Source organism: Xiphophorus couchianus, chromosome 16 (genome assembly GCF_001444195.1).
Source record: "Xiphophorus couchianus chromosome 16, X_couchianus-1.0, whole genome shotgun sequence".
NCBI lineage: Eukaryota > Metazoa > Chordata > Actinopteri > Cyprinodontiformes > Poeciliidae > Xiphophorus > Xiphophorus couchianus.
The window spans coordinates 15,026,806-15,038,537 of record NC_040243.1 but is presented as its reverse complement, the minus strand read 5'-3'; the positions used below and the strand labels follow the sequence as shown (position 1 = coordinate 15,038,537).

The 11,732-nt window shown below is 37.3% G+C and overlaps 1 protein-coding gene across 7 annotated transcripts in view; it reads left to right on the top strand.

Moving 5' to 3' along the window:
- Positions 1 to 420: 420 nt before the first annotated feature.
- The window catches only part of cacna1ia (calcium voltage-gated channel subunit alpha1 Ia), a 160,405-nt gene continuing 149,093 nt past the window's right edge, over positions 421 to 11,732 (top strand). For 6 of the 7 annotated variants that reach the window (XM_028042220.1, XM_028042223.1, XM_028042221.1 and 3 more), the window contains exons 1-2: positions 421 to 1,407; positions 2,103 to 2,167. In XM_028042220.1, coding sequence (XP_027898021.1) covers positions 2,146 to 2,167 — 22 coding nt within the window. In that variant the 5' untranslated portion in view covers positions 421 to 1,407; positions 2,103 to 2,145. The remainder of the gene's footprint in view (positions 1,408 to 2,102; positions 2,168 to 11,732) is intronic. The other variant, XM_028042218.1, reaches the window with a different exon arrangement.

The following is an 11,732-nucleotide window of genomic DNA, read 5'->3' as shown; positions in this document are numbered from 1 at the left end:
CGGAGGCGCGCTCGCCGGTCGCTGGAAGACACACCGCTCGCTCAACTTGGTTATGCGTCCCTAACTATGCACCTGCTTCTTTGTGCCTGCTCAATGCCACGTTACTTTAGTGCCTCGGATCACAAGTGTGCTTTGAATTGCTCACAATGGTGCAGATTTTCCAGAAAAAAATGCAACATGCACTCAAAGATAAACAAAGAGATAATGGAGAGCACAACGTGGCTTTACCCCGTCTGTCCAGGCCTGGTCTGGTGTTAGAAAAGTGGGCTCAAAAATATTTAGCTCAGTTTATTTGATTACCGAATGATTTACTGCTGCAACACGAAATGTAACCCCCCATTTCTCTCACACGTTTATGTCTCCCTTTCTCTCTCTCTCTCGTTCTCACACTTTCGTTCAAGAATTAAATGAAAAGATGAGGGTTTGATGCGTCGAAGACAAAGCAACATGTCAACACAGCGTGGCGTAACAAGTAAATATCAACTTCTCTCGTATGTTAAACTTGTCAGTGAAAATTAGTTCTATGCGACCGGGTTTTCACCGAGCCTCTGCCGAGTTATTTCGGCTGCATGCGGTGCCGGTTTTCACAGATGCGCCCCTCCGACGCTTACTCCACTGGGAGGGAGTCTGGGCTCATGATGGAGTGACGGCGATACTCTCTCGGAAATTGTAATGCTTCGGCCAGCGGGGGGAATTAATTGTTGCTGTTTTCCTTTCTTTTTCTTTTTTTTTTTTTAAACTGACACGCCTTGTTTTTGGAGAAAACGTCTGGAAATGTCAAGTTAATCACCGAAATATCTGTCGGAACGAAATGGGATAAAAAAGGGGAAATTCCGCAACATTTCTTTGGAAATGAACGAACTACAGAGATTTTTACCCTTTGTCAGAAAATGCTGGGTTCAACATTTTCATCTAATTCAACTGTTGTTGCTTTTTTTTTTTTTCGCAGCGTGCCCTGTCAACGTGACCACGATGGAAATAAGTGTTCCCAAATTCCTCTGCGCATACGGTTTAAAGTGCAACTCTGATCATTGATTATATCTGAAATCCAGTTGCTCCCTAAAGGTGATTTGAAGCAAAAGTTGGCTGACTGTGCTTGGATTTTTTTTCCCCTTTATTTTTTCGGGTTCTTTTTCTCGGTTCAGTGAAAATGTGAGTTTCAGCGCGCACCAGACAGTCGCCAAAGGCAGAACCCAGATTTTCCACCGGGGGGGAACCGGGCTTTGTACCGCAGCGACGTCCTCGCTGTTCTTCTCGCCGAAATGCCTCTGGGTGCACCGATTCCGTAAAGACACAAGTGGATATTGCTTCTCCATGGTGTTCAACGACCAGGTGCATCAGAGAAGGCAATATCTGGGCTATTTTGTGCATTAAATGCTGGACACACCTTTTTGAATGTCCGTCAAGGTAAGTTACCTACTGCCGATGTAAAAGGCTTATCTCATGTTGCTGTGAGGGACTAGGAGGGGGTTATCAAAGAATATGTTTGCAAAACCTGAAAGAGAGCGTAGAGAGGTAAAAGTCTTGCCTACTGTTTAAATTTTCAGTGATTGTGATCCGGCAAGTGATGCATAATGTTTTAAGTTTTACCTCCGAGAATGCAATTTCTGTTGCTATGAAAAACGCTCAGCAAACACAGAAATTTGTGGAAATTCTTACTGTATGATCACATCCAAACTGAGGTCTTCATAGAATCTGCCATACCGTGATTCTGTCCATAAGGATCATAACTCAGATGCCATCTTCTCTAAGACACATTTGTTTTTTTTTCCTTCTTATAGTTATTGATAAATAAGCAACTAGCAAAATTGTTGCATCTCTAAAAGTTAAGGCCTTAAGTAAAATGTCTGCAGGTCCATTGGTACAAAGTAGGGGATGGAATAAAATATTATCAAAGTTAATTTTTAACATTTTTTCTAGCTTACTTTAAGAGAAATGTTAAGTAAAAAAAAAAAAAAAACTGCTGCAGATGTGCTTGTACTGCACAAGTTTAAAATATGATGCTGTTTCCCATAGCAATCTTGCATCACATTTATTATTTTATGGACACAAAAAATATACAATTGAGGCGCTGCACGGTCAGTTGCACTGTTCTCTTGCAGCAAGAAGGTCCTGGATTTCAATCCCAGCCTGGAGTCTTTCTACATGGAGTCTGCACGTTCTCCCTGTGAGTGTGTGCGCGCATGATTGTTTGTCCTGTTTGTCTCTGTGTTGTCCTACGATGGACTGGCAACCTGTCCAGGGTGTACCCCGCCTCTCGCCCGTTGACCGCTGGGGATGGGCACCAGCGAGCCCACTAAGCATGTGAGCTAATGGATGGATGGACTGTTAAAACTGACCAAAGCTGCAATGGACCACAATGAAAAAAACATAATGTTCTGGATTAATGTAGAATTGTGGTTAATCCTAAGGAACCTTTACATAAAGGCAACGCTCTTCAGTCAGAAAATTTTGGTCTGACTTTAGTAAGAGATTACAGGGGGAGTAGGGATAGTAAGGGGCTCCCTAAAAATCCCATTATATATATATATATATATATATATATATATACTGTACATATATATGGGTATATCCCAATGACTCAGACTCCACAGACTCTAAAGTGCAATTTATATGAAATTAACTCTGTTTTCCAGAACAAAGCTTTAAAAATAAAGGTTATGCAATTTTGTTCAACTTCCCTTGCAATGACATTTCCTCTTGCAATAAAATTTAACCTGAAGGTATACCTTTCAGTTTTGCCGCAGTCAGTGTTTGGAATAAATACAGCATTTGAGTCCAGAACATGCAAAAACTGATGCTGTTGAAAGTGAAAAAAAACCCCAAACAAAACAACAAAAAACATGGTTTTATGTCAAAACTTCTTTAACAGTTTTTGCATGATACTGAGTCAACGTTGAGTTGGTGTTGGATAGAACTTTTGCAGGCCTGAATGGCTGTTGTTGGTACAGACTGCCACAGGGCGGCAGTATAAAAATTTTAGTGCAATTGTAAATTTTGGGTATGACATATTGTTATTCGTGTTGGTTTTGATGAAGAGTGAACAAAAGCCATGTCATCAGTGATCACATATTAAAGTAGGATGACATTGTTACTTGGAAATCTCTTTCACCCCAAACATCAAACTGACCTCACTTAACATATTGATTTTCTATCCTAATTACAAAGCATGACATACTCACAAGTGCAACAACTGGTTTGTTTGTTGTGGTGTCGTGGGATAAAGTTTAAGGAAAGTTTAAACTTTCCTTAAACATTCATAGGTTCATCAACCTATGAACTTTCTTTTCATAGGTTGATGGATTAGAAACCATGCCTTCCTAAATTCACTGCAGGATGGCTATATGGCCATGTTGTCCTCTTTTCTTGCGCTGCAACATCTTTGCACAACATTGAGGCAAAACACAATGAATGTACTTTGGAATTCTGCATATCAAGTAGAAGAGAGAAATTTTGTTTTCCTTTTTGGTCCATCGGGTCACAATGACCTGAAAGCAAATTGGGCAACAAGCAAAAGACGTGTTGAAAAGGTAGAGAGCACTGACTTGCATTTATTGGTAAAATGTGATAGAGAAACAGGACATGGTGCAAATATGAGAGGAAAACCAAAGAAGAATACAGAGAGGAGAAAGTGCAGGAAGTCTAATGATTGAGGGAAATGACAGAAGAGAAAGAAAGTGGCAAGATGAGGAGGGAGGAAAAACACAAAGGGCTGGACTTAGCACACAGAGACAGAGTAGGATACATGTGCATCTGCAGTGAATGCTGGTATTATCAGGTTAGGTGAAACGATCGGTTTATCCTCGACAATTGTGCGGTGAAGGCAGCCACATGCTGCACCTTCAGAGTCTCCTGCAAAGGCCAGAACAAGTGGGAGAGAAAAGGAGGGGAAGGAGGGGCTGGAGGGTGGATCTGAGAGGAGATTTGGTAACTGTGGGTGTCGATATTCTATTAAGGAGAACAAAGAAATGCAAAGTGTGGAAGGGCAAATACCAGTAGTGTGTACAACACTGACAGAACACATGGTGGAAATAACTCGAAGAGATGGCCGAAGACACAGTTCATGGAGATAAATTGTGAAATTGTTGTTGCTCTGCTTAGAAGTGATTTTAAGATTCACCTCAATGATTCTCTCTGCATTCGACAGCAGCTGGTTTAAAGAAAAAACAAACAAAAAAAAAGAGCAGGTGTAATCGTTTGAAACAACATTCATAGACCTTAAGCCACTTTGTTAAATATATGAGTGTAGTAAATGAGGTGGTCCTGACTTCAGGCCCACCTATCTCTTTCTCTCTGTGTGTCTCTTTCTCCCTTCCTGGAAATGTGAGTCACTGTGAATGCCACTGGCAGGCATGGCTGTTGACTCATGAAAACTCACCCACAGGCTCTGTTTCTTTTTCATTTTATTTCCTTGGCATGCTGACTATAATTGTGACTAAAGGTGCTCATCAGTTTATGTGGGATCAGTATAGTATTAATGACAGGATCTGTGCAAATGTCTGGAAATGTGATGAAAATGTGACGGGTTAAAGAAAGAGATACATAGGCTGAACTAAAGGAGTAATAAATGAGATGCAGGGGTTACAACTATTGATACTTTTTGTTATTTCATGTATCTGCTGGTAATTTAAAAATATAGACAGACCTAGCAAGGCAAGGAAAGCATAAAACATGCTTAAACATTTACCAGACTCTTAAGATTAATTTCTTAAAACACACAAAAACCATCAGCATCAATATTTTATTTTATTTTGTCAGACGACTGTTCTGCTATTCTCATTGGTTTTTTAGTCTTTCACTTTTCTTGATTTTTAAGTTATTTCTCTGCAAGTAGATATAAGTATATATTGTAAAAGTACTATATATTATGGTATATGAGCTGCACAGTGTCACAGTTGTTAGCATTGTTACTTTCACCAAGAAGTTCCTGGGTTTGAATCCCAACATTTGACTCGAGTTAAGAAAAGTTGTTAAAATGTTAATAGAGGATAAATGTAGTGATAACTTCCTGAAGGTGGAGTCTCAGAACAAGAGTTTCTTAAAGAGACAGAGGCCCAATTTCAAGACATTAAATTACAAAGGCAAATTTCTTTTAAGTCATATTTGATATATACAGCATTTTTATAACAACTGAAGGTAACATGGTTACTTTATTGTGGTGTATAATGGTACTTTGTGGCTGGAAAACATAAAGAACTGCCCTTTAACATGTTAATAGGACTGTGGCTCAAACTCTCCATACTGCATTCTACTTACATTTAACCTCATAATAAAAATAATCTACTTGTAAATACCAGGTTGTTTAAATGTCTCTTACTTAAAGTTCCCATTATTTCTCCTTAGGCAGAATTACATTTGTTGCTCATCAATATTTACTTATGTTTATTAGCCACCTATTTGTCTGCAGATTTACAGTTTATTTTATGACTTTATTTCTTTTTTTTAATCTCTTTTCCTTTATTTACATTTAATATCCACAGACTGGTGCGTCATAAAGAAAATCACATAGCTGGAAACAGCACAATGCAGAAAATGTATTTTTTAAAAGAAACATTTCTTAACACAAGAATCTTTGATGTGGAAAAGGATCTTAAACATTAGGAGGGATTATTAGCTCAGTCTATTTTTGATATTCGCATATGCTAATTTTTTTCTTAAACTGATAGGATCTCAGTGTGACATCTGTGCTTTCCACGTATTTGCCTATAGGTAGATGTATGTTTGCATTAGCACAGGGCCCCTGTGTGTCCTTACAGTATCACATTTTATCCAGGAGCTTTCACTCAGTGTGCTCAGGTGCATCAGTGCAGCCTAACCCAAATGTAAGCACAGTTGTCAGCAGATAATCTCTGTTGACAAGCAGCATTCACCCAGTCCCCCAACATCCCAATTATAGATGAATGTATGCTGCACTGCAGTTAAACGAGTGGATTTATGGTGAATGTCTAGCTCTGGGACTAGATGATGTCTTTTTAGATGACATGGTAGGTGACAGGTGTTTACAGTATTGTAGAGTGTTTACTGAGCTAAAACGATTTTTCTGAAAATACATTTAGGTTGCTCGGAGCCAAAAAGAGAAAAGATTGCTGTGCAAGCCTAAGACAAAAGTAGAATCTGCAAATAGATGTGTTAGATGACCTCACTGACAAAGTAATTTTGTAAACATTTTGGTGAAGCTTTGTTTGTTCGAGACCAATAATATTTTAATATTCCATGTGATAACATAACCTGATATATTATCACCTGATAATGGAAGATATAACGGAAAATCCACTTTTTTAAATGTATATTTTTTGCTTTTATTTTGGCTATTTATTTATGAATATTTGTGAAGGCAGCTTTAAATGCATTGAATGTAATATATATATATTTTTTTACCCAAATCTTATGAAAAGTTCATCATTGGTATTTTTTATGATGCTAACCACTCAGCTTTAGCTCTGTGCTGTTAGGAAATTTTGAGTTGAGTTGTGTCATTTTTAGTGCTGTGGTTTTATTACTCTTTCTCCCTCAAGATTTCAGTGTTTCCTTGTAATAACCTCACCACTGTCCCTCCAACAGTGTTCTGTAGAAATCTGCTACCATACTAAGCTATATATATATATTCATATCACTTCACCTCTGCCTGCAAGATGCTGTCCTCCTTCTTTCTAAATCTGAGTTATCTTTGCATACAAACTCCTGAGAACGATATTTCTCTACATCAAATCAGGAGCTACATTGTATTATATCCTGCTATAACTTATCATATGGCATTCAAAGAAGCTTTCCTACTTCAGTAATTGTCTATGTGAAGACTATAATATGCTAAATATTGTTTTGTGACACTCCTTTTTGCTTTGAGACTGTCCTCTTTACAATGGATTACAACCAACTCATGGTTGCAAAGACTGTGATGGCCATTCGAACAGGGCTGAATAGTGGTGAATCTGATTTTATCATGATTTTACCATGGCAATGTTAGGGGACATTTCTTTGGCCTTTACTGTTTGGCAAACAGGGTTTTCTCTTCTGCTTCCCCGACCTACATGACAGTATGCAGCTGAGAAGGGTTTCTATACAGAAGGGTGCCATCCTGTACAGTTATCTCTGTCAGGTGCTCTACTGTGTGAACGTATCAAGGCAAGTGCAAAAAATAGAAATGACGTGCATGAAACCCAAACTGTTTCTACTTACTTACAGTTCCTCAAAAACATAACTTCTGGCGTGTGCAATTTGGAGATATGTGCACTGTGTACACAGCAGAGAGAAATATTCCACATCTAACACAAGATCCCTTTATTGCAACTGGCCTGATCATAACATCATGTTTATGGCTGTGTAGATCAGTTCTACACAGATCTATTTTATGCTTAGTGAGCATAAAATTCCAGAGTTAACTCGTGAGTGATACAATGCATCTAGTAGCTGCAAGTGTTATGTCAAATAATTAGAGTGCTTCTATCCCAGTGTGGGTTTGATTAGGTCATAGTGTTGGCATAAGCCAGGTTGGCCTTCTTCAAACCCCTTGAGGACCAATCTATGGTGATGCACACAAGTCACATGTCATGGATAAGTCGCCAACACTGATAGCAGGATCTTTTATGCAAAACTCAGGTGCTAACACAATAATGAATGGACATAATCTCTATGAATTTTTTGTGCTATCTCAATACAGTTGTGGTAGCTTCAATCTCTGTCACTCATACTCAAGGGATAGATGGAAAATTTCTGAGAGAATATCAGACTTTAAAATATATACCCTCTCTGCTGTCCTTAAGAATTTGGATAAGAGCTGCTGTACTCTTATCTACTGATGCTGCAGAATGTTATTACGTTTTCTATACCCACACAAACCATGACCTTTGCATGCACTTTTATATTGTATTATGTTAGTCACACACTAAATGCTTGCATTTGGCTTCAGGAACCTTCTGTGTAAAATATTCATTCAATTTGGCCCAAATTTCTTATCACTCTTGCACAAACTGAGGCACAAGTCGCGACACAGCCCTCTGATGCACGCAAGTTGTCCCTCGGCGGGCCTCTTTGGCGACTGTTTTGTAACCTGTCAGGACTGACACCAGTAAGGGAGGCCATCTCAGGGCCGCTCTACCATCACTAAATCATTTTGACGGATATCACATCCCACCATTTAGCTCCACTCTGCTTGTTATTCAATAGAAGTAAATAAACGGAACCGCACCTTGAAGATTTGTGACTTTAGAATAAACATAATGAGGCATCACTGATGCCTCATTATGCGTTAATTAGAAAAAAAAATTCTCCTCCTATGATCTATTGATGGTAGTAAGTCCTTTGACACACAAGTATTAGCATTATTAATAAAGCCTCACTTTACATTTGATAAATTTATGTAACTGCTGTAGATGTCAATATAGCTTCTATCATAAGGAAATTATGTTCTAATTTTCTAAAATGACATATTATAATTATAAATCTTTTGTGCAGCAACTGTCCTGATTTACAACAACTTTACAAGGATGTGAATGACTTTTACTCCAACCAAAGAATGTTTTCACAAAACTAAAATTTGGATCTTATTCCATTTTCAAAACTGATAAATACTAGTTATATATAATGCAACCATGAAATCTAAGCAATAACAGAGAAAGAGGTCCAGAACAGTTGCTGAAGCATAAAATCACTTTTGCAGTGCCTCATACCAGTGAACCTGTGAGATAAGGTGCTATCACTTAATGTACCGCAATATAAAGTCACAAAGACTCATGCCAAACAACTTTATAGTTCTTTGTTGAAGAAGCTTTGAGTAAGCAGTTCGGAGATTCTGGGTCATATTTGGCTGAAGTCAGGAAACATTTGACTCGAGTTAACTCTGGAAAACGTATCTGCTCTGATCGGATTCTATCATTTTCTCTGTATACATCCTAGAAAATGTGCAACTGATCCTTAAGGGCTGGTATCTTCCCACCATATCAGAAAATCAGTATTTTATTAATTTGTACACATGTTGAACCAAAAAATCTGGTTTCTTGAAGATAGGAACCAGGTTTTCAGGCCTTGGTATTCCCAGATGCAGCCCACTGAGGAAAAAGAACACTCTAAAGTCATGTTTGTGCATGTTTGAAGACAGCAAGGAAGCAGTTGTCTTCATTAAGATTGTACTGACAGTGATAATGCACAGTAATACAGACCAGGGCTGATTACCATTCTAATTCTAGCAAAACAAAACATTATGTAACTGAATTATAGTAATGTTTTCTGTTAGATTTTAAATATCTGAACTATTGAGCCAATACAGAGTAACACAAAATTTTGCCATTTAAGATTCAGCTGCATTGATAAATTTCTCCATGGAAGGACTAACTTGTTCTAAAGGATTATCAGTGGCCTGGTTTCCCCTTTTGTGGTTGGTTAACTGTGCACATTGCTACCCACTAATGGTAGCAATGTGCACATCAATGGGAAAAAAGAGCTGAGTGCAGAGATTTTCAATGAAGATAAATGGTGTGAAGCCCTAGTGTAGAACCTGGACAAAGTCACCTCATTACAAGACTAAATTAATAAGATTGTTCTCCTGTTGAGCAAGGTCTGCACAAAACTTAAACAGTACTTCAGATGAAATAACACATGCCAGTTAAACCCGATAAAAAGGGTCAATTATTGTAATCAAGTACAGTCTCAGGTTTTTAAATCACTAACATGAATATTCTCTTAGTAGATGTATGCTAGCTAATCTGCCTATTATATTCCATTGCTACAGATTCTGAGTCATGCAGTGCACTGCACATTATAGGGTTTGGAGGCATCTTCCTATTTTGAAACAGAAAATGTGCAGAAATGTGAGAAAAATTAAGTTATCCTATGTGGCTTTTTAAAGCTTTATTTTATCCTATAATGTTATTCCCTTGTCAAAAACATACCTGGAGTGTAGGTTTGCTTCTTTCATGCATGTTTGAGGAATCCTTGAATCTCCAGTGGCGGCCATTCTGGAGTGCCTCCGCCTATTTATCCTCTTTGAAGCTTCAGTTCTTAGCTGAGCTCCTGCCACAAAGAAAACAGTTGTAAATGGTATAACAACTGAAGATAACGTAGCTACTTGGCTGTGTTATAAAATTGCACTATGTGCCTGGAAAATGCACAATACCCCACCTTATATAGTTCTTCTGTTATTATTCAACCCATTCTCACTCCCTACTCGTCATATATTTACGCATGGGTGTGTTGTATTATTAACCCAACTATTCTTGAACTTAAGATCACAAAGTGATGGCAGGACACTCTTCTTCATTCTGAGAAGGAGGAGATTTTATGATGTAAATAATTAATTATGGACAATCAACCAGATCCTAAAGGAGGAGGGCAGCCCCTGACCACCATAGTATACCATCACCGCCACCACCATATTTGTTTGTTAAAATGAGTAATCTGGCAACTCTTGGAATGATTCAGTTCTGTTTCATGTTTTCTCCATTTGTGAGCAGCATAGCCCTTTCCAGTATATCTTTTAATTAATTGGGTGTAGTAGAGTAAATATTTGAAGGTGAATTACTGAACAATATTTATAGAAATATTTACAGAAATTGCTCTTTTACTTTAGAATTTAAAAAAGCTTTTCTCCATGAAATGGGTATGGAAAACTAAAGAGTTCATATAAATTCAATTATTTGTCATCATTCTGTAAATTCCAATTCATCATTGTTTATGTCATGCATTCAGATATGACTAGTATAATCTTTCAACACAGAGACACGACATTTAAAATGAATGCTAATAAAGATGTTTTTCTGAATATATGATGCCATCACAAAGTACATTTGAATTTATATAAATTATTTCACCTTGTCACTATTTGTTTTTTTACACCTCCTTGACTTCTCACCTGTGTAATTTATTATATTGTGTTAACCATCAACAAGAGTTGAGACCATCATATTTCTTACCTCCTTTCCACAGAGTAATTACTTTTCACCATTACGACTGAAAACAGCATTATGAACATGGCATTTTAATCATTAGCATCCATTTTATCACAACAAATTATTTTGTCATCATTATCATTATCAAAGCCACTCCATCATCACTTACAACAGAAACTGCCACTGCTGGAAACTAATGGGCTGATTAATGTAGCTACATTTGTCTTGCAACAACGGTGACGTCTGCGTAGGACTGTTAACAATGATACAGATGTTTTAAAAACTCTACGATTTCTCTACTCATGCATCGCTTACAGTCAGTTCATTCAGAAACAACATACACAATACTTTGTACATTGTTGATACAGAAACAGAAGTTCAAACTTAAAATGGTCTGTTTTAACTTCAGGCAGCTTTTGAACATTTGAAACACTTACAATAATAATAATAATAATAATAATAATAATAATAATAATAATAATAATAATAATAATAATAATTTATCGAGGTTTGTTCAATATGAAAGGCCTTACTCATTATCTTCCTATTTCTCAAATGTGTAGAGTATGCTTGTAAGTTACAAAAACGTCTCAGGATGAGTTCATTTCTTTTGTTTTGTTTTTGTTTTTAATCCTCCTCTAGTGTTTGAGTTTTGGTTCATTTGTGGTAGTGATTTAACCATCTATCTGTTGTTTATTTATCTTCATTTGGTCTTACCATACTGTGTTCACTCCTCTGTATTATTGTTTTGAAGGATTTACCATATAAATTGGTTTCATTGAGTTGGTAAGTTGCTTTAATTATCTTCAGCTGTGTTGCTATGAGGTGACAGTTTAAATCACAGCACAAACA